The 27,126-nt window shown below is 50.6% G+C and overlaps 1 protein-coding gene across 1 annotated transcript in view; it reads left to right on the top strand.

The window, feature by feature from the left end:
• The window catches only part of SNTG2 (syntrophin gamma 2), a gene marked incomplete at both ends in the record, with an annotated part of 186,257 nt that extends 171,770 nt beyond the window's left edge, over positions 1-14,487 (top strand). Inside the window, 2 exons of the mRNA XM_079721530.1 lie at positions 7,662-7,772; positions 14,356-14,487. Of these exons, the coding sequence (XP_079577656.1) occupies positions 7,662-7,772; positions 14,356-14,487 (243 nt within the window). The remainder of the gene's footprint in view (positions 1-7,661; positions 7,773-14,355) is intronic.
• Positions 14,488-27,126: the final 12,639 nt, after the last annotated feature.

The following is a 27,126-nucleotide window of genomic DNA, read 5'->3' as shown; positions in this document are numbered from 1 at the left end:
CGTGGTGCCCGTGGGCAGGTGCCCAGGGGTCTGGAGTGGGGAGGGGGAGGTCGGCAGGGCTGTCCCGCTCAGGGGGAGGACCCTCCGCACCGACTGAGCCCTTTGGGGAGACCCCTCACCCCTGCCGGACCTAACACCTGGGTTGTTAGGTTGGGGGGTCGATGCCCCACACCTGGTGGAGCTGACCAGGTGCTGATTCCACACCTGTGAGCCGTGACGGGATTTCAGTTTCACTGGACATTAAACAACCAGCGTGAGGGATGGGAAAGGAGACCCACTCCCATCGCATCTCGAAGGGGCCTGGGTGTTCACCCAACCACACAAGTGCTGAGAATTTTGTTGCAAACATGAAGCCAGTATTTTGTCCTTCGATATTTTTTAAAATCCACTGTCTGCTAATTAGGAACAGAGGTGAGGGGAGAGCACCGGTGTGATGGGAAGAGGAGTGAGACCTGCCAGGGACACGGAAATGTCACGGCTTGGAAGGGAGTTGCTACCGGCATCTAGTGGGGAGGGGTGAGCGATGAGGTCAAACATCCACAGTGCACGGGGCGGCCCCGCAGAGCGAGCAGGGAACCCCGTTCTGGGTAGGAGTCCACACCCTTCACAGAATTCTGGACCGGAAACCCACTGTGCTCTTGTCACTTTCCTTCCTACCAGGAAGATGGTTACGATGTTTCCCCAACAGGGGTCCACAGACCGTTCATAATGACGAGAGGTCTGCTTGCATAAAACTGGAGTTGAGAAGGCTCTCTTGTCTGCGATCCGGCATCAAGGTCACAGAGGGGACCAAGGCTCCTGACCCCGTGCGGGCATCCTCCCACGTACCTGGTCCACCCACGGTTCCCACCAGCTCGGGCTCCATGACTCGCCGTTCATGCTGTTTGGCCTTTAGCCAGACATGCACGACCTCCTTCCACGTGTCCTCGGAGACAGGGAAGTGACAAAGCACCTCCCCCAGAGAAGGGAGAAGCCCTGAACACAGCTGTTAACCAGCAACCCTGATTTATAACATCTGTTTCTTGCTTTGTGGTTCAAGGAATCCTGTGTGTCAGGACATCTAAACCGAGACTTTCCAGAGTTCGCCTTCAGAGTGCGTTTCTGAAGCTGGTGCCCATTCCCTGGCTGCTCCGGGCTCTGTGCAGGCCTGCCTGCTCAGTCCAGGAGCAAAGCCTCCACTCCTTGTCAGCTTTTCCGTGGGCAGGTTGTTCCCAGCCGGCAGGTCTGGTTCTTTGGTCACGGTTGGCATAATACCCAGCGCCCAGTGAGCTGTCCGGGGTCACCGTGTCTCCCGCGGGGTTCCCGCTGTGTGGTCTCACTCTGTAGGGGCCGTACCGCACCCACCCCCCGGGGCCAGACCAGGCCCGGGAGGGGGTGTGAGTGACTGTTAGAGGTCGGAAGCGAATGCCTGGCACTCGCCCTTCAGGGGACCCCGAGGCCCACATGCTGATGTTCCCAAGGCGCCAGCAGAAGACCCCGCTGGCACGGCGCCGAGGAGGGGAAGCCGCGTCCCTAAAGGCCCCACGTCCCACAGGCCTGCAGCCTGTGCAGCCGGGTTAGGTCTGGCTGGGTCGGAGTGGCTCCCCCGGAGCCGCTGCGGGGGGTCTGGGGAGCCCATGGGTGGCTTGTGACGCCCACACCCTCTCTCCTACCTGCCCACTGAGCTTCCCTGCCTCCCTGGCTGCCCCGGGTCTTTCTGTCTTTAGGGCCTCGCCCTGTGCGTGTCCCGCTGTTTCCCGGCAGCGGGCAGAAAGGTCCAGGCCCGGGGCCCTTGGGAGACTCTTCCCAGCCCTGAATCCCACACGTTTCCCCGCTTCGCCCTCACGCTAATCGAATAAGACTTGACACAGGCGCACTATGTTCTTACCGCTGCGCACAGCCGGGCCGCCGTGTTAAATGTCCTGGTAACCGAACCGCGCAACTCGACGAAGCTCTCCTAGTTGAAATAGTATTTATCGGTGGCCCTGCCCGCCTCGCTCTGCCCAGCACACTGGGCTGCCCCGAGGCCCCCCTGGTGGAGAGCGAGCGGCTTCTGCAGCCGCTGGGCTTGCGGGAGGCGTGGCCAGCTGCGGGTTCCCGGCGGGCGCATCAGGGCTGAGCCACGCCTGGAGCTCACCGGCCGCAGGTTTCAGGCTCCGCAGGCTCTGCGTTCCTGCCGCCCTCAGCGGAGCCATCACCCACTCACGTCCGGTCCACTCTTGTTCAGTCATGTTTTTATAAAGTTCCAATTAAGCCTTCTTTTCGCTCATCTGACCCTCTGGTTCAGACGCCAGAACCCTCTCCTGACCCGTTTCCCTTTCAAGGTGAACTCTTGACTCCACATTTTTCTTGTGATTACTTCTTTATTTCGAGAAGTTCTGGCCAGGGCTTCCCTGGTGGCGCAGTGGTAGAGAGTCCGCCTGCCGATGCTGGGGACACGGGTTCGTGCCCCGGTCCGGGAAGATCCCACATGCCGTGGAACGGCTGGGCCCGTGAGCCATGGCCGGTGAGCCTGCGCGTCCGGAGCCTGTGCTCCGCAACGGGAGAGGCCCGTGTACCGTGGGGGGGAAAAAAAAGAAGTTCTGGGTTAATACTTATACGTTTATTTACACAATAAACAGTAGACAGTAATGGAAAATGAAACCAAAAAATGACAGAGAAAAAAAGAAAGTTATTCCGGAGGCTTGTTTCATGGATTCCTTTTGAAATTTTATTTTCAGAACTTACAATATTTGAATTTTGAAAAACAAAGCTTTCTCAACCTAACAGTGAAGAGTATACCAGTGGGTTGTAAATATATAAAATATTTATAATTTTACTTCACTTGATGTATTTTCAGTCTTTTAATGTACGATGACATTTGCAAGTCCAGTACTAATAGGATTTCAATATTTCTAGATTGATATGAAATAATTATGAAAATAATTAAATAATTACTGAATATGAAATAATTATGAACGTTATGAAAATGAGGTTTTCTCCATATGCCCTTTATGTAAGTCATTATGGAAAAATTTGGGGGCCCCAAAATATTTAGATTGGGATTTATCACGCTTACTTTCACAAGATAATTAGCACTCCTATACTACATTACACTGTTAGATCAGACCATTTGTGTATGATGTGTGGGTAAAACTAAATACACAACGTGGCAGTGCTACTTACTAACCAAATGCTTTACAAAAGCCCCTAGAATTCGATAACAGCCCAAATTTTGATGCTGGGCATCTGCATGGCACCCACCTCAGAAGCACGCATGAGGTCACATTTCTTAACTCCCCACCCCTGTGCCTGGCAGAGAAGAGCTGAGCAGTTATTTCCAAGCATGAATTCATTCACCATCAATTCTCCTTTTCAACATTGATAAAGATGAGTTAAGCTGAGAAGATCTGAAATCACAGGGGAGAAGAAATACGTTTGACCTGGAAATTTTTTCTGCACTTACAAAGTAAGAAAGAAGATCATTATCTAATATTTTTAAATTTCCAAACTGGGCTTCCCTGGTGGCGCAGTGGTTGAGCGTCCGCCTGCCGATGCAGGGGATACGGGTTCGTGCCCCGGTCCGGGAGGATCCCACATGCCGCGGAGCGGCTGGGCCCGTGAGCCATGGCCGCTGAGCCTGTGCGTCCGGAGCCTGTGCTCCACAACGGGAGGGGCCACAACAGTGAGAGGCCCACGTACCACCAAAAAAAAAAAAAAAATTTCCAAACTATTTTTAAAATATTAAGCCAGAATAAACTAGAACCCCATTCTTGGTGCCCCCCGCACTTCCATGATAGATCTCTGCCCATTTCCAACTGACCTATTTCTTATTGATCCCTCTGGTTTAGGGCTAACCAGTGCCCCATCTCTGCTGTAATTAAGCAGAAGTGGGAGAGGAGAGGATGTAACAAGACTTAGAAAACAGCGTGTGGACATCAGAGCACACGTGGACGGGGCCACAGACCAGCCCCTCCTCCGGGCTGCATGTCCTCCATGGGCCGCAGACTCTGGTGCTGCCCATGTGCACGGCATCAAATGTTTGGGACCTGGAAACAAAGGGAACTTCTTTCCATGTTTACTTATTACTTGGGGCATTCGCCTTGTCTCTAAATGTCAATGTGCATCCACATTTTCTTTTTACCTTCTGATGGTCCCCATGCATAGCGGAAAACTGACATCTCTGTATCAGGGTCATGGGGGGTGGTCCTCGTGCTGGGCCTCATCCCCTATGTCACCCGTTTGTTAGGCTGAAACTTGATGATGCTGCAGGGCTGAGCTGAGACCGAGGTGGAGGAACAGAAAGAATAGTTTTGGGGAAAAAACAGGGAATTGACTTTCCCATAGGAGGGGAGATGAAGAGTTGGCTTTGGCCTGACTGGAGGAGTGAAGAAGGATTCCACAGGACCGTGCAGGAAAATGCCAACCCGTGAATCTGCTCTAGTGCCTCATCCTTTTCTCGTAAAGTCTCTGGAACTGCTAGTTGGGTTATTTGTTGAATGTTTTAATAATTATCAATTTATTACCAAGTTATGTCAGTTATCCGTTATCAGTGTGTAATAATAATTAAAATAATTCAAATTTGCTACAAAGGAAGGTTATCATCATTAACCTCCTGCAGTCATAAAAATTAAACATAAACGTTCGCATGTTTCCTGTAACACTCGCTTAACTGTAAAACTGTTCTTTAATTACTGAAATGCTGGAAAGACATTTTCTGTCTTCCAAGATGGAGTCCTAGAGATCAGGGTTCCTTCCAGCCTTCAGACGGCTGGCGGGGAGACCCAGGGCCCCTACGAACACATCCCAAGGCTGCTGAACCAGCCAGGACATTGCTGGGTTTAGCGGTCAGTCAAGGCGGCATCTCTGAGCTGTGAGTGGACAGCGTGTCAGGTTCTGGCCTGGAAAGTCCAGTCGTGCAGAAAAGCTCAGAGTCCTCAAGTTAGACTGTTACCTGGAACCACTTGTAGATAAAAAGTGCAGAAATGTCATCCATAATGGCAATGGAAAATTCTTTTTTAAAATAAAAATTACCGTTTATAGGTACTTAGAAGTTGAGAAAGAGTTCTGAGAGGCACCGTTAGTGACTTGAAGGTTCCTGACTGTGGGAAGGCGAGGGGCCGCCCCCGAGGCTGTCCTCCCGCTCCCACATTTAGGACACCTTACCTCACCCCAAATGGGCCACCATGTGACATGAGTGCATGACTTTAAGCAAAGGAGCTGTGTGTGTACGTCTCACAAGCTGCATTTCCCTCATATCACCTTGCAGGACAGGTTCAGTCTAAAAATAATGTACCAAACAGATAACGATGATGCAGCTAAAGGACTTCATTGTAAGGACCACTGTGGATTCTTTAAACGATAAGCAGGGCTTTCACATAGGGATTTCTGCACTTTTTTGTCTATACTATTTTTTCCCCAATATATCCTGCCCGTAGCTTCCTTTATTATTAACAAATCACATTAGTATGGTACATTTGTAACTATTAATGAACCAATGTTGATAAATTATCATGAATGAAAGTCCATACTTTATTCAGATTTCCTTAGTTTCTACCTCATGCCCCTCTTCTCTTCCAACATCCCATCCAGGATACCACATAACATTTAGTTGCCATGTCTCTGGGTCCTCTTGACTGTGACAGTTTCTCACACTTCCTTGTATCTGATGATCTTGACAATTCTGAAGAACATTGGTTACGTATTCAATATTTTGTAGAATGCCCCTCTATTGGGATTTGCCTGATGTTTTTCTTATGATTAGAATGAATATTATTAATTTTTACCTTAACGGAAATTATACGTGTACAAAGTTTTAGAAGGCTTATTAGTACTAACAGATGTATAATGGAAAAGCAGCCCTCTGAACTGTCCCTTATCACTCTCACTCCCCAGAGCACCCGCCTTCAACAATTTTAGCTGTTTTCTGGCATTTGCTGCCATATTTCTAAGTCCTATGCTGATCTTGCCTTTTTTTTTTTTAACAGCCATTTATGATACTATGTAAATGATAATTAGGTAGGTTATTCCTAGAATCTTACGACTACTGAGCTGTTCTTCTTCATAAGCAAATTTGAACAAACACCAGGTGATGTTCTCAGAGCAGTCAGGGTCTTGCTTATTCGGTGAGGAATTTCGCAAAACCATGATATCAGATGCCTCCGGCTCCTCTGGATGCACGCCCTTATGATTACAAGTTCCTGGCAGGACAGCTGGAGGGTGGGTAGTTTTAAAGGCAGGCGAGATTTGGGCTGTTTTCACAAAATCTTAGAGGCTGAAATCACAGCCGTCTTTCCCTGCCCTCCAAGGGCAAGCCGGGGCGACGCCCTGGGAGATGGGAGCTGCCCGGGAGGGGCGTTGCAGGAGGCCTGAGAGCTCTCCCCACCGCTGCTGGTCTCATCACTGGTGCTGGGCCCTCCTGGCTGGGCTGTTGCTGTTGCTGTGGTTCGTTTCTCTGGCTTATCTCAGTGGACCAGCAGCCCTTCTGCAGCCTGCTACCTCAGTGGTGATGGAAGCAGCTTCTGAGCATCCTCATTCTGGGTCGGTCCAGTGATTCCGACCTGAAAGGGCCCTGGTGCCCGAGTGGGGAGCAGGGTGCAAGGACCCCAATGACTTATCGTGAAAGTGGAAGTACTGGAGTCACAGTTCCCTGAGACCCCACGGGGTTCCAGCTTCTCAGCATGGAGAAGGAACATACGTGGTGACACTTGACCATGAGCTGCAGAGCCTCTGTTTGGCTGCAAGATTCAATATAAAAGAAAGATGTGTCAGGAACCTCGAGGCCAGTGTGGGTGTGAATAGATGGGCCAAGGAGCCGATGGGATAACAGCGCCTCTGAAATTCTCCCCACGTCCCAGCCTCTTGGCCTTTTGTGATACTTAGAGAAACGTATGTTCATTATTTCAAAATACATGCTTTTAATACAAACTTATAGCTTGCTAAAAAAGAATTGCCGTTCTCTATTGGGATTTTTTCTGGGAAGATAAAGATTTATCATCATAAAGAATCTATAATTATAGACTATCTTTTATAAAAGGCAGCCATTAAGTCTTTATTTGCTGCAGCCTTTTTTTTTTTTTAATTGAAGGGTAAGCGTTTATAGAGTACACATCATCTCTAAAGTACCTTAGCAAACATTAAGCACTTGTTGCACTAGTATTAAGAGGTAATAGCACCTACGTTTTTCAGCTTGGTTCAGGAGAAACCAACATTGAGTGATTTGAACTTAACCTGGGGAGGGGGCGGGAGAAAGGTTTTCATTTTCTCTGCACTGCTGACCATGTCTCATATACTCTATGTAGCCAGACCTGGGCCTTGGAGTGGATTCTTTTAAGCTTTACAAGAAGAAAAGGGAGCAAAGTGCTTATGATGCTTTTAAACGTAAGGAAAACCCAGGAGAAAGGCGGTGTGGGTAGCATGGGACTGAAGAGGAGACCGCAGGGACCTGGGCGCTCGGGCACCAGGACAGGCTCCTTGGAGCTTGACGGGAGGGACCCCCAGGAAGTCTGGTGGTTTGAGGGGGTCAGTCTCTTATACTCGGAAAGAGAAGGTGGAGTTTCTAAGTCACCACGTGCTCAGTGTACATAAGATAACGGAGAAAATGTCTGCATTTATTTAAATAGATGATTTAACATATTGACGTATGTTAATTAAAGAAGTGAGCCCTTGTGTCTAAACCACTAGATAATTGCCTTCCTTTACAGAATGTGCTCTGGAGATTTAAATTCTCTCAGCTGAAAGGGTCTTCAGACGATGGGAAAGCTCGCGTGAAGCTGCTGTTTCAGAATCTGGACACGAAGCAGATCGAGATGAAGGTAGGAGCTCATCCACCTGAGCCCAGCCTCACCCGAGCAAGCCCAGGTGTCTGAGGGTGGCCGTGCCGTTCCACCAGCCTAGGGAAAATAATCAGAATTGGAGTGTGAACCCTCCTCAGAAATCAGCAAGGATGTCACAAGAGCCCATAGTATGTCTCCTGTTAGAGGCTTTAATCTCCTAAAATTGTAATCATTGAAACATTATTTGATTCCACTGAAAATCACAATTTGCTTAGTCAGTATTAGCAGGAAAACAATATTTAAAAATACAGGGGAAGTCAATATTTAAAGGAAGAGTTTTACAAACTGCATTAAGTGATGGATTGTCTGTGGTATTAGGAACAAACTACTCTGTTAATTCAAAGGATCTTGACATAACTTACAAATTCATTGCATTGAGCTGTCATTTTACTATCAGCAACTGTTGATTCTTTGCATACTTTATGTATAACTATGTTGTCAACAACCCAGTTTTAATATAAACTAAAGACAAACTGAAGGATAAGTTCCATACACAAAACCAAAAGAAAGAGAAAACAAAAATGCAAAACCTACGAACACATATTGTTTGGAAACTGATTGTCAGCACTTTTCATGCACTTTTTGATGAAATTCGTCAGAGGGACACATCTCATGTGACATTGTTATATCCGAATATTGTGTCAATTTTTAACACCTCTTCACTGCGGTTAATGATATAAGGCGCCACATCTACTTTTTAAGTACAATTGAGATTGTGCAGAAACACTTGACATTATTGTATCTAGGGAGTGGATGAAATCAAAATCAGACTCTGTAACCACTGTCAAGGCTTTGGTTTTGGAGGTGTACAACAGGGCAGCCAATGGGACAGTGATGCTGGCAGGGACACGGGTCTCTGGGCTGTGATGGCGAGGTGGCCACGCTCAGTCACGCCACCCTAAGCAGAGTCCAGTGGACACTGCCACCGGCAGAGGGGGGTCAGAGGAGAGCGGGGAGAGGGAGGGAGGCTGGAAGTGATTGTACTGTGTGTTTGGTACTTGATCTGCACGGATGCGGCTAACACAGCAGTTCCTCCTCTGCTGATGCACTGAGTTGCCCTTTGCCCTAGGGACTGCGGCCGGGAGGAGCCCCAGGACCCCTTCCAGGCTCAGGTCCTGTGCCGTCCGTGTGAGCCAGGGGGACACTTAGGAAGCTAGCCCCCCAGTGCACCTTGGGTTCCTGTGCTCACGGGTTCCAGGGACTTTGCCAGAGCACCTGATGTCCCAGGACATGGTCACATGACACCTGGATTCCCTTTTCACAGGGACTTCTGTTTCATTCGATTTAAAAGTATTTATTTTTATTTTTTTATGTTTAGTCAACTCTTGGTTATCTGTGTTGATAAAGAGAGTAGAGGCATTGGATGATCTAAACCAGACAGTTTGAACAGGTGACGTAAACTTTGGGGCACGTGTATTGAAACAGACTCGGTTTCTTTGTGGCCCTCGGTTTAGGCAGCTTCAGTTTCCATTTTCAGGAAAAGAGAAAGTCCTAGAAAGTTGGGGAGGCCACAGGGGCGGATACAGGGTTTGCAGAATTGAAGCTTAAACAGTCTGCAGGTGTCTCTTTATGAAAAAAATTACAAAATTGCAAATGCAATAAGCTAACTAGACACAGAAATGAGTGTGAGACACATCAAACCTCCCAGGAGACCCAAACTGAACCCATGTCCCCATGAACCCTCCCCCCAGATCCCAGGACCTCCGGCAGCCCCCCTCTGCCTTCCCTCCGGGGCCCTGGGGTGCGAGAGAGTAGGGCACGGGGTCTCAGCCGGTAGTACAAGGACCAGGGGCCCCTCCCGGGGGGGGGGGATGAAACTGGGAACAAAAGTAGTTTCCACGTTGTCACACGGAGCAGGAAACATGCACCTGGAGAGCCTCTAATAAACACGGGCGGCGGTTTGAAGAAACTGCTTCAGGCTGATGTTCTGCGTTTATTACAGCTTGTGAGACCGAGGGAAGGTTGGAAACGCCAGTCGGGAATCTAGAACCCGTGAGAGCACCTGTAGCTACCGCTGGATTTGAACCAAGAGCCGGGCACTGAGTTCTGAATAGGAACCAGGGCTATGGCCAGTGGAAGGGAGAGCAGCGTGACGTCATCAGTGAAGCAAGAGTTTCAGAGAAAACTATTCCTATTAATGGAGCTTTTAGTTATGGGAGTGATGGTCGTGGAGCAGTTAACCTTTGAGTGTTTACTGAGAATCTTTCTGGGATGTTTAACTGATCGCTGCCTCAGGAATGAGCGTAAAGAGAAAATGCCGAGTTGCGCTGACGCCCGGGGGAGGACTTCTGGGGCTTCGGGAGCACAGAGGGGAAGTTATGTTTTCTCTCCATTATTTACAAAAACGTCATGCAGTTCCGGGACTTGGGCTGACCCCATATAGGGAGGCCAATGGCTGGAGCTTTGGGGTTGCAGTCTTTTTTAAAGAAAGTATTTGTTTTCATGTTTTCTACATCTTTCTCCTAAAAAAAGAGTGTAGCATAAACAAGCTTTCTGAAATGAAGGATTTACTTGCCTACTGATCTGCTTAATAGGTTATAAGCGAATTATAGTTAAGTTACAAGGACTGAATTTGGGGTCCACTGCAGGGAGGGACGGTGCCCTTCTATCCCCCGACCCCTTTCCTACGCCCGTTGTTTGGATTGTACGCGTTCCTCTATGATTTCATTTCTGCCTCTAGACTGAGCCCTCAAGGGCAGCTTTCTTTAGCTTTTTATCTTCGGAACTTAGTAAATGTGTTTTAAATGAACAAATTAATGAAGAAAGAAAGAGCAAGTTAGTATTGAAAGAACTACCAGATACACTCACAAAAATTTTTATCAGTTTCCAAGGAAAATATTGTTCCCATTATCGTGAAAATCCCTGACGACTACAGACCTCTGCACACGAAGGTTTCTGGCGAGCCCAGTTGAGAATCCACGAGGCGGACATTGGTCGTTCAAGGCAGCGCACAGCGTGATGAAGAAGAATTCTGTCTTTAGGAGGAAGAGAGGCGGGTGTTCTTCACTCTGTGATGATCCGGGAGGATAAACTCCACTGGAAGCTATTCCTGGGCGTCGTGAGTCGCGCAGACGGTCAGATGTGGACGGCGGGGGCTGAGCAGGGGTGCATCGCGCCGCTGCCGGCTTCAGCAAGTAACCGTGGCAGCGGCGGATGGTGGAGAGATGGTGGAGGGAGACAAGGCCAGGTTCCTCCTGAGGATGGAGTGAAGCGGGGCCTCGACGGAACAGGGGACACGCGAGTGCAGCCCCTTCCAAACATGGGTCTGAAATTGTCCTTAATCTCTTCTCCCGGAAGCTGGAACGGAACAGAGCTTTCCTTTCTTTGCTCTTCTTTTCCTTCCTCCCTCCCTTTCTTCCCTCCTTCCTTCCTCGCAGGTCCCCTGCACGGTCGATCAGTAAGGTGCCCCTCCTCCGCGTGGGGACAGGGAAGGTGCACCAGCCGCATCCTGCCTGCATCCGGGTTAGAGCCCAGCATCACCCGGCCGCCTCGCCGTTTCTCACCTGCTGGCCTTTGACTCCGCTTCTCAGCTTTCTTCCTGGACGTGTGCTTCCCGTAGACATTTGCTTGGAAAACATCGGTCAAAGGTTTGTTGTGTCCGAGGGTCTCTGTGCAAGGGTCGTCTTGGTTACGACACCTGCTTGGGGACCCACCCCTCCCTCCGAGCCTTCCTGGGCTGTCGGGCCTTCACCGCGGCCCGGTGGGCGGGGGTATCTTTTATCGCACCCATTACGTTACAATCCGCCGCTGTGCTCCGTCCTTCATACGCACGACTGCCTCATCCCCACAACCAGCCCAGGAGAGAAGCGCCGGCATCACAATATATGTTTAATATGGCACAAAACAGATTGTTTAAGTCGGCATAAAGTTTACGTTAATTCACGTACAAGCCAAAATGACTTCCCCAGACTTCAATATGTGAATGTTTCTTCCACCAAGAGAGTCAGCCTGTCCTTGAAGCTTCGAAGCCAGGAATTGACTTCTCTCCAGCTATGAGAGTCCTAGGTGGCAGTACTTCCAGTGCAAGGCGGTTCTGTCCGCATGGAAGATCAGTGGTTCAGTGTAGCCGTGCTATGAATTATCTTCTCTGGATCTCCTGGATGACTTGCTGCAGCTTCTACGTCAGCGATTGCTGCTTCACCTTGCACTTGAATCCTTCTCCCTGCCCGGCTCCACCCGCTGCATGTCTGCTGGATGCCTCCAGGGCAGCTCAGCCCCCAGCCAGCCCCTCCCCTCCACCCGCTCTCGGGCCCCAGCCGCGCCCACTGGACGTGTCTCCTCTGGGGTTAATGAGGCCCGGGTGCCTCTGCGAGGTGCCACCCTGCTCCCTGAGCTCCTCCAGGACGACCTCCCCTCTGCAGAGCCTCCGTCTCGGAGGGACACACAGACCACCAGGCACCAAGGGGGATGCGGCCTGAGAATCTGCTTTTCCAGGACGCTCCCAGGATGTGCTGATGCCTCAGGACCGCTCAGTGTAAGAGCTAGTGCACTAGGTTTCTTCTGGAATGTTTTGTCAGGAAACAGCGAGGGCCCATTGGACCAAAGTTTGTCCTGGATTTCGGTGCCAGCTCTGTGACTAGTCAGCCTTGTCACCTCGCAGAAGTTACTTAAAACCCTAAAACCTCCATTTCCTCCTCTGGAAAATGAACTTGGCGCTTCACTCGGGGTGTCCTACTTCACTTTTGACCTTTGAGGGTGATGATGCTCTATTAACAGATGGCTTGGAGAGGACCGGCATTGGCTGGGTACCAATGTTGTACCGGAAGCCATGTTTTCCCTCCACGGCCTCCTGTGCTGGCCGTAGAGGGAACCACTGCCCCTCCACCTGGCCCGGCTCCATCCTGGGCCGTGTGGGTCACACCCCACGGGGAGCCACTCGGTGAAGTTTCAGGAACTTTGCCAGCCTGTCATCAGTCCGTGGGGAGTATTTACAAATACCACAGCCATCAGCAAATATGCTGCAGCTCAGAGGCCCCGGCACAGCACTGCCTGAGCTGCAGAGTCCCCAAGTGGGACACCTGTATCTGATCCCCTCAATGGGCCTGTCTCCACACTCAGTGGCTGGCCCCCGATCTGAGTTCCCTGTAGAATAACACACGGTAAATTGTGTTCTGTGCATGGCTATCCCTGCTAATTGTCAAGTTCAGTTATACTCGTTTGGGGCATTTTCTAAGGGAAATTACGGCACGTATTCACTTATTCTAGAGACTTGTTCATTTATTTAGCAATCATCTCTTTCAAGTATAGCTTTGATCAGCTTCCATGTTGAATTCTTTGGGAAGGGCCGTGGTTAAGGCTCCCTTTGAAATACAGTCTGTGTCTGAATTGCTACAGCTGAGTGGAAACTGGTCTCTTCAACGGTTACAGACTTTAAAATTTCCCCCTTGTGCACTGGGCCATTAGATGACAATTAAGGAAAACTAAAAGCCCAGGATGGCTACCGCTCCTCGGAAGGGCTGTCTGTCGTCTCACAGACAGTTTTTGACACGTGTCTGCAGTTTGCGCAGCAAGATGGAAATAGGGGTAGTGCCATAAGGAAATGTGATTTCTGCGCGAGGAGATGTATTGAGGACATCCGGGCAACGTTAACACTTACACGTTCATTGAAAGTGTCACCCTTGTGATAGATGGAACATTCCTGAGAGTAAAGATTATAAAAGAAGAAATGTTTTCTCAAGTTTGGGTGACCTCAGTCTTCATAGTTTGATGAGCCCAGTATAGACCCTCATGACTTCCTGAGAGTTTTAGCTAATTAAGGAAAAGATCAAGGTTTTAAAACACTTAAAATTTGATAATTATGCCAAGCTGTAGGTCATATTTAAAATCAGTGTTTCAGCCACCATGAAATGTTAAAAGACTCTATAAAAATCGAGGTCACTGGGAAAAATAAATTGCAGAGGAAAGTAACTGGGTGACAGGGTCCCGTGGATGAAACTCACAGAACATGAGACGGGACTTGCTGGCCATGTGCCCCAGCCTCTAGCTGACCCGCTGAGCACGCGGACACACACATCCATGTGCACGAACACTTACAACACACGTGTGCATGCATGCACACAGGCACACATGCATGCACAGCGTACACACATGGGCACATAAGTACAGGGGCACGTGTGCACATACGTTCACACATGTGCACAGGCGCACGTGCACACACACAGGGTCTAGCATGAGTCGTTCTGCTAAATTGGGAATACGGTGCGCCCTGTCGTGTGAGAGCTCTGACGGGCTTCAGCGGAGGCCGACGTCCTGACCTGATGCTGCTGTCCAAGTGACTGAAAACCCGGCACAGATGGAGTCAGGATGCCGCACAGAGGACCTGAGTGCTAACCTATGTTAGTTACAAGAAAATCAAGAATTAAACCCAATTGTCAGGATATCAATGCAAAAAACCCAGAAAACCAGTGTGTTCGTGTTTACAGCCACCTTTCTTCGTTCGTGTGTATTTGTACTTACTTGAGTAACTTCCTTGTGGTTCTAAGAACATAGAATCTGTTAAATTTTCTGTAATGTGTTTTTCTAATATTTATAATATATAAGTACATTCTATTTTTTCTTGCAGGAACTGGAGTTTCAGGATCTGACGGCTGTTCTACACTGCATCCACTCCTTCATAGCAGCGAAGGTGGCCTCAGTGGATCCGGTATTTATAGACAGTCAGAGTATTGCCAGAAAATACATGTATAGCAGCTGAACAGTGCGTCTGTTGAGTGCTGAAATTTAAATTATTTTCTTAAGAAATGAATATTTCCTGCACAATATTGCGACTTTGTGTGATTTTATAATGATCCTGTAGTTGTGATACCAATAAAACATGTCACTAGTTTCCAGAGATGGGTTGGACTTGTTCCATCTGACAAGGAACACAGCCTCTGCTCAGGCAAAGCTGTGGCTGAGAAAACTTGACTTACCTGTGAAATAAGCCGTGTCACCACAGTCCTCCAGATCACGTGAAGGTGCCAACAGCACACACTGCTAAAACCCACATTTCATTTCCATTTCTATTTCCTTACAATCGAAAATCCCAAGAGCTCACCACTTTTATTTTCCCCAAGAATGGAAAGTTTTCCTTTGGATTTCCATCATGGTTTCTCCCAGGACATTGGATATAGTTCTCTGTGCTATACAGCAGCTAGGGATGATCCTACTAAGTGAAGTAAGTCAGACAGAGAAAGATAAATACCATATGATATCACTTATATGTGGAATCTTAAAAATGATACAAACGAACTTATTTACAAAACAGAAACAGACCCACAAACGTAGAAAACAAACTTATGGTTACCAAAGGGGAAAAGGTTGGTGGGAGGGATAAATTGGGAGCTCGGGATTAACAGATACACACTACTGTATATACACACACACACACACACACACACACACACACACACACATATACATATAAAGAGAAAGATAAAAAGATGCAGTGGTCGTTGATGGCCAACTTGATTTCACTCAGAAAAGCGTTTTCTTCTCAGTGGCCAAGACCCTGCTGGACACAGGACTGTGGACAAAGGATTCCCATCTCAGGAGGCCTTTCTGCCCACCATGGCCACCGTGGACAAGTGAACACTGGGCCACTCGGCAGCCCTGCAGACTTGCAGTCAGGGGGAAAGGGACACAGGCCACCCATCAGAAGCACAGCTAAGTCAGAAAGATGTGATTGGTGAAAACGCACCCTAGAAACTTTGTAAAGCTCCCAACTGGCTAACCCTGGGATAAAACTAGCACAGCGTGTGTTCTGGAAGATAGCACTACACTGAAGTTAAAAGACTCTAAATCCAGGGAGACAGAGTCAACAGAGCTAGTGTGAGAAAAACATGGAGGTCTGAGGTGAACAGCTGATGGTAGGTTTATTTATTCAACAAACACTTGTGGAAGGTTCTTCGGGGCAGGCACTGTGGCTGGTCCTACAGCCACAGCAAGAGGAGGCTGAGGACCCGGCACAGCCTGTGGGCTCGGATGAGGCCAGGTGGCCTCAGGAGGCCAACGTGACAGGTGACAGCGGCCGACGTAGCAGCCGAGATCCACCCTCGTGGGTCAGTTCAGACGTGGGATGTGGCCTTCATGCTTCCAGAAGAACGTTGGCATATTAGTTCCAAACAGACATCATTTTGCAATATAACATGTTTTGTATAAACTATACCACAGGTTAGGAATTCTAGATTTTTGTATAGTAATTAGGAAGCTGGTTTACTTTAAAGCCCTGGACCACTCATAAATGTGATGGTAATTGTACCACGTTAGCAGGTTTCCATAATCTGGCTTATAGTGTTCTTTTTTGTGTGTTTTTGTTTTAAAACTCAAAGGCGATACCCACATGACTTAGAATTTCCTCACTCTTGATAGAACAGTGTATACTTGGAAATTTGCATAAGAGTGAGTGTCTTATTCCGTTCTGGCTGCTGTAACAGAAACCACAGACTGGGGGCTTATAAACCACAGACATTCATTTCTCCCAGTTCTGGAGGCCGAAGTCTGAGATCAAGGTGTCTGCAGACTCCAAACCCTCTTCCCGGTTCAGATGGCGTCTTCTCGCTGTGTCCTCACCCGGAGGAAGGGGTGCTATAAGGTCACCAATCCCATCATGAGGCTCCACCCGCGTGGCCTCATCAGCTCCCAGAGGCACTGCTTCCAGACACCAGCACCCTGGGGGCTTGGCTTCCATACATGAATTTGGGGGGAGAGAAACAGAGCCATAAGAACACAAATGTAACTGGCTTTATACAGCTTTAGTATTTTTTTTCTCAAAGTGGTGAGAGTCTGGACAGACTTTCGTGACTGAAGTGCAGGTGACTCAGTTCTGTCCTAGAAGACATTCTTTTATTTGTTCAGAAAACACTGATAAATCCCTACTACGCTCAGGACCATTAACCATTAACTGCTGTAGGTAATTCAGACACAGAGAGTTCGGGGTCACGTATTCACAGTTGTAGGAACTCCCCGCCCAGCCTTCAGTCTCACTGTTATTCCCCTTGTCATTAATTTCTTTTTTTTTTAATTTTGTTTTTCTCAGTTTTTTTGGTGTCATTAATTTCAAAGGTCAATGGATAGTTGAAGTTCCCAAACCTGAATGTATTCCAACACGTGCACTGACATACAATTGTTGGTGATGAAGAAAACCCCAAACAGTGGTGAGAGGAACATATATAGCTTCAGAATATTCAAGGAAAATATAAACGGCATTCTAAAAGATAAAGTAAGCTGCTACCTACAGTATGTCTACAGCATCCATTTCAAATTCATAAGTAATACGCTGAGTGTGATAAATTAGCATCGTGTTTATGCTGATAGGTATAGAAATGCCTGTGTCGGCTTAGAGCTCTTTTCTCCCCTTGGGAAGAAAAACCACCTTTGAAGACTCTTCAGCCGAACGGAAAAAGCAGCTCCACCGTCACCCAGCTGCCCTCTCTGCTTCTCTCACCCTTTCCCTTTCCCTGCCCGTTGCATGCATTCGGGACGCAGGTAGAATAATGCTGAGAAAACTCAGCTGCACAATCAGCAGTCTTCTCCCTGCTCAGGATTTCAGAGCCGTCCAGGGCTTCAGCTCACGGGGTTGGGGGTGAACCGCTCTCAACTGGATTTCTGCCCCTAATCAAAGAGTATTCTAGAACCAGGACTGCAGCGGTGAGCCAAGCAGACAAAAATCTTTGCCGTGTTCCCCAAACTGGAGCCACAGTTCCGACGGAATCCTCAAGACGTATTCCGGATGCTCTGAAACAAGGGAGCAAGGACTCCAGGACGTTGAATCAGCAACAGACCTCCTCGGACAAACTGCCCTCGGGGTCAAGGCTTCGGACGCTCTCTGCTTCACAAGGTCACGAGGATCCAGTCTGGACAGAGATGTTCTTTACGCACAAACTGCTGGAATGCGGGGAACTGGAAACCCCCTCAAGTCCAGTTCCTGTGCTACAGCCATGTCACCAGCTCCTCCCTGGCGGGGACTTCTGGTCACCTCCATCAGAAACCCTCCTACCCCTCCGGCCACGGGACAACCCCGGCCAGCCCCAGGCTTTTGTGTGTGTGTTCCTTTTTGTTTTCACTCACTCGGCTGAATTTTTGGCTGAGTTCATCTTTTGTTGTTAGTCGTGGATAATGAATTTTCCAAGTGTGTTACAGACTTACCAACCCACGACCTCTCAGGGAAACCATCCCTGCTGTGTTGGGCTTTTCCTATCTAGTAGAACCAAATGTTGGCCCTTTAAGGGTCTAACTTTCAGCAGAGAATATCTGAAAACATTTATGCAACATTATTGACAGAGGAATTCTTTGGAAAGAACAGCACACCTGAAAAGGTGAGCCCTTTAATTTGTAGATGTAACTTTTAAATAGATGCGTGCGAATTTTAAACATCGAAACAAAAACATTGATTAGTGAGTTTTTTTCATTTTTTTCCCTCATTTTAAAATTTTAAAAAGAAAAATTATGATGAAGTAAATTGCATCAAATTACTTCCCCCACAAATTGCTGATAGAACATGTAGAAGTTAGAAAAAAATCACACTCTTAACTTGGGTCTACGTTAGCAGAGTAAAGTGGTGAATTAAAAACTCGTCTTCATAATGGAAGAGAGGCTCTATTTTGGTTTACAGCATCTACACCATTGCATGAAAATGTATTCAGAGGCAGGAATTACTCAGTATTTCCAACCCTACAGATCCATCAGGCTTCGGATTCTAAATTCTATTTCTGTTTTTTGTTGAAGCTGCATACTAACCACGATTCTGCTATATTCCCTTGTTTTGATAAATGGCCTCAGCTCCAGAACGCAGCATGAGGTAAAGTTAGAGCGAAGATTTGGCCAAATCCGGAAGGTGAGGAAAAGTAGATGAGATGAGGACCCAGGAGGCTATTTTCAGTCACAGGTGACGAGTGTTTCCCTCAGTCCCTTGGGAGTGAGGTCCTGAGTCTTTCATTCAGGACGCTTATGTCCCTCGAGTGTGTCTCCTGGGCATTGGGTGCAGGCTGGGCTCTGACAGGTGCCTCCTACCCTGACTGGGGTGGGAGGTACGTCAGCTCACAGGTCCCCCTACACCGGGGAAGAGAAAGAGGAAGGAGACCCCGGCCCTGCCGTCCGGGGGCCAGCTGTCCACTTAACTACAGCCCGCCCCCGAGGCCCCTGGAAGTGGGGTGCACAGCCCCCTTCCACCCGCAGGGCCAGCCTGTCCTCCCCAAATGCCTGCCGGGAGCGAAGCCCAGCTCTGACCTTCAGCCGGTCGCCCAGTGCCAAGTGCTTTTATAAAAAGTGTGCCCCTGGGCTTCCCTGGTGGCGCAGTGGTTGAGAGTCCGCCTGCCGATGCAGGGGACACGGGTTCGTGCCCTGGTCTGGGAAGATCCCACATGCCGTGGAGCGGCTGGGCCCGTGAGCCATGGCCGCTGAGCCTGCGCGTCCGGAGCCTGTGCTCCGCAAGGGGAGAGGCCACAACAGTGAGAGGCCCGCGTACCGCAAAAAAAAAAAAAGTGTGCCCCTTTTCCACTGCTTGCAGGAGGACGCCGCCGCACGAATCCACACAAACGGGATTGAGCGGCCTTTCTGCTCTTCAGACAGTCCACAAGGGACATTCCTACAAGTCTGTCTGATTTGAGCAAACCGGTCATTAAGGGGCTTTGGGTCGTGTCCTCAGAGGTTCCATTTCTGCCTAGAAATGACCCGAGATGGCCTTCCACTTACAATGGAGCAGCGATCCTCCTGGACCTGGGCCGCGTGTCCGTGTCGCCCGCAGGGCACCGGACACTGTCAGCGCAGAAGGGCCAGGGGTCGTCAGGTGACGCTGCTCCTGCCAGGGTGGCCCAGAGTTGGCCAGGTGCACAGCCCGACTGCGCGGCCAAGGCCCAGGCCATAAATGAGCAGGGGCCGCGCCTTCTAAGCCAAAGCCAGGCCCGAGCCCTCCTCCCCACTCCCCCTTTTTCCCCAGAGTTGGGAATAAAGGCATTTAACCACAGGTAACATTCCGAGAGCAATCAATGGCATTTCGGAACTGAGCAAACTTAAATGCTTCTGGCAATGAAAGAAAACCAAATGCACGCTTCTAAAAAACTTCCCGAGGGCCGTGGCAGCATGACAGACAGCGGTACAAAAACACGAGCACAGCTTTCCTGGAAAGTGGTTTATATACTGGCAATGACAAAATAGATAATACAGAATCTGGTTGGAAAAAGGATATATGCTTTATTGGTACCTAACAGTAAATTTACACCACAGCAAGAGACAAGAATATTAAATAATACATACTTTTCCTGAGAAAAAAATGTCTCCGAGAATAAACTGTTCCTTTAAAACTGGAATTCAAAGCGAATGCAAAACAAAAAGAATATCTACATGTTTCCTTCAGGGAAATCAATACTCCCAATTTCCTCCAGGTAGAGGTTGTTTTTTACCTTGACTCACACACAGAGAGAAAACCCTGCCTGCCCTGAGCACAGCCTTTGTCTCGGATTTGGCGGGAGATTCATGAGCTCCACAAGAAGAATATGTGCCTTCACGTGTGTGGACCATATGTATGTGTGTGCACAGATGTGTGTGTTCCTGCCTGTGTGTGCCTGCATGGGAGCATGAGTGTGTGAGTGTGTGCGTGCGTGTGTACGTGTGTGGGTGTGGGTGTGCATACATGTGTGAGTGTGTGCACGTGTGTGTATGGAGCAGGGGGAAGTCAATTTCAGAAATAAACATGGATTCTGTTTCCAGAACCTGGAGAAGTGACGGTGAGGACACAGCAAACATCTACCAGCCCCACCCCTTCCCCGGGGCAGACTCTCCGTTTGAGGATCTTCTGAGAAACAAAAACAAACGGTCGCCATAGGGTCGTATGACGTGAAGCGGCTCGGACACCAAGGGGCTCACAGTCACAAAGCCATCCCTGATCCGTGGGGCCAGGCACACCCTCCAGGTACGGTGACAAGCAGATGACGGGAGAGGCTGGGGAGAGCACGGGGGTCGGGCTCGGGGGCCCCTCCTGCCTCAGTGCCTGGAAGCTGACCCCTGGGGAGCCTGGCTTCTCCCTCTGAGCTTCCAGGACTCAGACGGCAGGGCTGGGATCCGATGCCCTCGAGGCTCGCTCAGCCCTAATCTTTGACCCCTGTGGCCAGGGCTGTGGGCCGTCCCACTCCTGAGGCTGGAGGCTCAGCTGCTGCTTCCTCGGGCTTTTATTCTGGGAAGTTGGGCCTCTCCTGGGTCAGCAGACGCTATCAGCACTGAAACGGCCTCAGGTCATTGCTGACAGTGACCAGGGTCAGCAGGGACAGAGACAAGATCAGTGTTCACAGGGACGGAGGTCAGCGGTGACAGTGACCAGGGTCAACAGGCACAGTGACAAAGGTCGGTGCTGACAGTGACCAAGATCTGCAGTGACAGTGACCAGGGTCAGCAGTGACCATGAGAGGGTCAGTGCGGACAGTGAGCAGGGCCAGCAGTGGCCACGTGGAGGGTGAGCCCTGTCAGTGCCAAGGGTTGGGGCTGGCCTGCGGGGGGATGAGGCTGGCGTGTGACCCCGTTTCCCCGTCGCGGCCGTCCTTGCTGGGCCTGTCTTGAGGCTGAGCCCTCCCCGCTCCCCGAAGCAGAGCAGGTGCCCTGGCCGCTCCCACACCCGCCGCGCTGTGCTCAAGCCCCTGAGAGGGCTCCAGGGAGGACCCTGAAGCAGCAGGTGTCCGGTGCTCCCTGTGCACTGGCCCGTCCTGGAGGAGGAGGGTGGAATGATCTAGGGCCTGTCCTCAGGGGGCGGCGGAAGCAGGGACCCCAGCAGGACGACGGGGAGGGGCTTCCCTCGGGGAATTAGGTTCTGCGTTGCTAAGAAGAGAGCTCGACAAAATAAATCTTAAAATTAATAAATGCAGCTCCTCTGATACAGGAGCCTGAGAACAAGCATCCCCGCCCACTCCTGGCCGGAGGTTCCTCCCCCCGTGCTGTGACTTTGGGTCCCCAGCCCTCCTCGAGGCCAAGTTCAGCCGCCTCTCCTAGACCTGCCCGGCCGGCTCCACCGAAGGCAGGACAGGACCCGGGGGTCAACCGGTGGGGCTTGAGCACACACGTGGGGAGCCTTGGTCGCCACGTCACACGGGAGGACCTCTGAGGACACAGGGCCAGGAATGGACTCAGACAGGCACGTCCCTAAGCGAGCCGTCGGGCTGAGGACCCCTTGGGGATGCTCAGACTTTGGGGAAGGGATTGCACCCTGGCAAGCGCCCACTGGACCCCGTGGTGGGTGCGGGAGGGCTCCTGGGGTCTGCGCAGTCCCAGAGGATGGGCTTCCCGTGACGCAGGGGACGGAGGTGGGCCCCGGGGCCGCGCCCTCGGAAGGATCCAGGGCTCTGTTAATCTCTTCCTTTTAACCATGAGTTCCTCTTGTGAGCTGCGTCTCACCCATGTTTTGAAAGAGCAAATACAAACCAAGAGGCTGGATCCTCCTGCCGTGAGGAGGGGAGAGACGGCCCCGCCTTCCTTTTTCATGGAGCATCTGACTTTGGAAACCTTGGAATTGTAAGTTCTTTCTCCTTCTCTTTGAGATGTAGATAATTTCCTTTTAAAGCTAAATAAGGCTTCTTGCCAGCTTTACAGCCCAGGACCATCTTTCTCAAGGGCCTGGAAACATCTCTGAACTGTAAGGTCAAGGAATAAGCCTTGTCTCCCGTCCTGGGAGGGAAGAGCCCAGCTTCAGAGGGCCTCAGAAAATAACTCTGTTTATTTAGTTCACTGCAGCAATCTTTACCAGCTGTACTGTCTCAACTGCATTCACAAATGTGAGAAGACAAATGCTTTGTCCCCCTGAGCTAGTAAAATTCACTTTTCCCTTATACACTGAAAATTGTGAGCTTATTTTATATACAGATACTTTCAGCACACAAAGTATCAGGTATTTGCCATCACACTGAAAAAGGGGAATGCACATTTGGGCTCGCTATTCTATTGTTCATTATTAAATAACCCATGGGTTAAGTCGGCAGAGGTAAATAAAAATCACCCTCGACCCCCCTCCAGCCCGCTGACGTGGGGAGCTGCGGCCTCGTTATTCCACCACGAGAAACAGCAAAGAGGCAGGTGCTCGCCGTGTCAGGTGACGACGGTCACTCAGGGAGTCACGCCGGCACAGACGCGCCCTGATGAGGTGGCAGCTGCCGCCGTATATGCCACGTGGTCAGGCCAGGCCGCGCGGTGTGGTGTCACTCGGGTCGGCGAGAGCCCCCGGGGGCAGGATGAAGATGCCCCGGGAGCCGGGAAAGGGGGCTCAGAAAGGAGGCGGCTGTGAGAGGGGCCCCGCCCGCGGGCCACGGTCGGGACCCCCGCGTCGCTCTGGGTGACGTGGAAGGCAGCCGGAGGGGGCGGAGCCCAGGGCAGCCGACAGCCGCCCGCTCTGCTCGTGACCCTTTGCTTCAGACCCAGCAGCGACTGGGTGTCTGACCGTTGGCAGGAACTTCCGCATCTCCGAGCCTCAGTTTCCTCATCTGAAAACAGAAACGAGGGCAGGTGCCTCGTAAGGATGCTACAGGGGCTGCACAGTCACGTGGGCAGCGTCACGGCCTTTCTCCAGGTGGCTGACCTGGGAAAACCAGTGCTTCCGTGTTTGCTACAGCATGTTGTCTCTGCAGATTCTCTGAATTAAGTGATTATTATCGCTTCAGGAAAGTTACCCCCTTTTGCCACAAGAAAACACAACCTGAAACGCGGGGCTTCTGGCTGGAGAGCCCTTTTCAGCCTGGACGCCGTGGACTTTAATTTCCATCCTTCATACAGCACATGACCTTCTGTCCTTGTTAGCAAGCTTCCTACGTTCAGAAAACTCATTTTGCAAAGTTATTAAAAATTGGTACGGGGACTCCTGGGTTACAGAAAACACGTACAGTTGTACCTGAAAACCAGAAATATTTGTGACTTGACTTTGCAAGTGTCCGAGAAGAACCGCTCCATTATAATGTGCGAATTCGCCCAGCAGTCTAAGTGAACATGTAAATTTACTTCACGTTTCAATGAAACGGATGATGCGTTCATTGTAGGTGTGAGTTTGTTCAGGATTTTTATCGGCAAGAATCAGATGTTCACACAGACTCTCTTCATGTCTTGGCAAGTCAATCACTAATGACTAAACCTAAAGGAGAACTTTTAAAAAATTCCTCTTATCTTTAACAAAAATATAAGTAGAGAGACCGCTGTCTAGTCATGTGTCCTTGTGGCAACACCTGCGAGCGACAGAATTAAAATGAAAAGCCCTCTCACAGAGTCTTCCTTGTCCTACCTGCCCTCGGGCCTGGCGGGGACTCTGGCTGGTCCCCTGGGCCCTGCGCTGTGGGCGTCTCTCTCTCCTGGACAGAGCGTCCTCCTCCTTGTCCGAAAGGCAGAGAGCTTCGGTACAGGTGCCCCTGCATGCAGGAAGCGGGGCTGTGAGATCGCAGAGGCCTCCAGCATTTGGGCCCCGAGTCGGCCCAGCAAGGCCACCTCTGGGGATGACTCAGCACCAATGTCCCCAGAGGAGAAGCCCCTGCACAGCTGTGCCCGTCCCCCGCTGCCCGTGCCCCATGACCCCCGGCCTGCTGGCGCCCAGGAACACCCGGCACCTCCAGCGGGGACTGGGATCTGCCACCCGAGGGCACGGCTGCCACACCCCCCTCTAACCCGGCCACCGGGCTCCACCCAGGGACTACGTACGTCTCTGCAGTGACAGGGCTCTGAGCACTCGTCTCTCAGGGTAAATTCCAGATTCCTCCGAGGGGCCGGGGGGAGGGTCGGGGTTGGCGGGAGTGGGGAGCCCCAAGGCAAGTCTTTGCCCAGAGGCCCTGCTGAGCTAGCAACCCAGAGGACAAAGCGAAGCGGGCAGGTGGGAGGGCCCTCGGGGGCTCGAATCACAGAGCGTGGTGTCGAGGCGAGGCCTCCAGCTGCCTCCGCCGAGTCTACACCTGTGGTCCCATCAGCTAAGTGGGCACTGAGTGATTTTCCCAATCAGAGCCCTGGGCGTGGACCACTAGCCTCACCCAGTACATAGACCACTGATGTCCCCAGGCTGGCTCTGCCCACGTGGCCTGGGGGCCAGAGTCCAGGAGGCTCGAGTGACCCGGGCAGGACCACGACGGCATCCCACAGGAGGCCACCATCACCGTGGGCGGGAGGGTCAACCTACCTACACATGGCAGAAGGCCACGCACTGCCCAAGAGCCACACGTGAACTGGAAGCGGAAGGCATGGGGCCCTCAGACACACGTTTCTTCACACGGAGTCCATGTGGGCGGAGCGGCCACGCCTGCGTGGCCCCTGGACCCAGCTGCCTCGCGCACCCTGCCGTGAGGGCGCATCTTCTCCTCGGCGGGTAGGAGCGTGAACAGCAGCTCTGGTCCCTTTGGTGCTGGAGCGAGAGGACTGGGCTCCTGCACGGGGACCCAGCGGGAGGGGGGCTGGCCGCACCTCATTGCAGCCTGGAGGGGCTGCACCGTGTCCCCCCAAAGTTCACATGCCAATACCCTGACCCCAGAACCTCAGGATGTATGTGCAGATAGGGTCTTTAAAGTGGTAATTTGGGTAAAGTGAGCTCTTCAGAAGGGGCCCCAGCCCAGGAGGACAGGTGTCCCTGTAGGAAGAGGAGGTCAGGACGCAGACACGCAGACACACAGAGGAGGACAGTGAGGACACAGGGGAGACGCCGTCTCCAACCCACGGGACACGACCCAGCGCCCTGGGGTCCAGGAGGGAGGTGAGGCCACGTCTCACTCTGGACACGAAGTTTTCAAAGGAGGCGGATCATGTGACCCTGTCTTCATTTGGAAGGTCGTGGACACAGAGGGAATATCCAGATGTATTTAGTTGTCACCTCCCCCCATTTCATATGTGTTAAGTGGACGACAAAGAAGCATCCACTTCTCCAGGTGTAGAGATGGAGAGTCACACACAGCGTGGAGGGGACCCAGGTCCTGGGGAGACGGATGGCGGGCGACACAATTATTAATGTAGGACAAATCCTTCAGAAGCTTCAGGACACACGTCCTGGGGCTTTCATTTCTGTGTACGTGAACATGGGCAAATCATATGCACCGTGACTTTTAAAATACCTTTAGAAAGATGGTCACATCAACAAATTCCAACAGTCCTCGTGACCGACTGGGTTGTGTGCGTATGTGGTGAAGGCTGTCAGGTCTCACTACCTGAAGCTGGAGAATATTTTTTCAGAACATTGAAAAGGGCACATGCTCTGGACCCTTCAAAGGCAGCTGGAAATGCAACGAATACCTCTCAAAAGTGCAACCCTGAGCTGGTTTTTCCAGACTGACCAAGCAGATAGGTTTCCTTTTTGTACTTGTTATTTAACAAAAACTAAAATGTTTTCTTTATTTCTTTTTAAAAAGGGCACAATTGCTTTTTAAAAATCTCCCAAAAGATTCCCTTTCCTAGATCGTCTTTAAGCAGTTAGTTAAATGGTACAGGTATTTCAGGAGAGTCGTATAGTTTTTTTGTTTATAGCTCACCAAACATCAGTGTTCTTAATGCACAATATAAAACTGAGGTGGTCAGAACATTTAATAAACCAGAAAAGCCCATTACCGACTTAACACCCACTAACATTTCTATCATCCCTTGTAGTGATTTAAATTCACTAAAGAAAGAATAATGATGCGACCTTCTTACGTCTCTTTCCTGGAGGAAGAGGACCTTTGTTTGGGACCCTCCACTTCGGGAGAGAGCTGGGAGGGTGAACAGTAAAAGCCTCAGAGCACGGGCAAGGGTGAAGTGTCAAGGTCTGGGATTCCATCTCAGTCTAATGTTTTGCTCAACCCTGTGCTATTCTGACCCCTCGTGTGAGGACGTGGGGTGGGGACACCAGTGAGCTGGAACCTCTAGAAGGCTCAGTGGGACGTGGGTGCTTCATCCCCACAGGACACCACGCAAACTCCAGGCTCTGATGCAAGTCATGGAACATCTTGGGCCCAGTCGTGGAGGGTGACTTGAGCACAAGGACCCGCTGTTCCTGGGTGCAGCCAGCCGGCACGAGATGCCCGTGGAAACGTTTACGTCAGGGCACCGGCATCTGAGGCTGTGTGCACAAGGCCACCCGTCTGAGCATCTGCCCTGAGCCAGCCAAGGACTCAAAGGAACATCCGGTCTCCACTGGGATCGTCCTCACGTCCAGGGCCCTAAACACAGGCCGACACCAGCTGGGGTCCCAGTAAAGAGGCTCCTCTGGGTCCCTGCATTCTCCCTGAACTGTCCCGTGTGTCACATCCAGCTGCCTCATCTGTGTTCACGTCCCTCTTCAGGCAAATTCCACCCAAAGTTCCAAAAGTGTGTTTCCAAATGCTGCCAGCTGGCTGCCTGTGCACAGCTCCAATGCCTCAAATCCAGCGTCCCAACCCGAACAGCTACC

The sequence above is a fragment of the Hyperoodon ampullatus genome (genome assembly GCF_949752795.1).
Source record: "Hyperoodon ampullatus genome assembly, chromosome: 15".
Taxonomy (NCBI): Eukaryota; Metazoa; Chordata; class Mammalia; order Artiodactyla; family Ziphiidae; genus Hyperoodon; species Hyperoodon ampullatus.
Note: the sequence above shows the minus strand (reverse complement) of the source record. Positions and strands in the feature narration are given on the sequence as shown.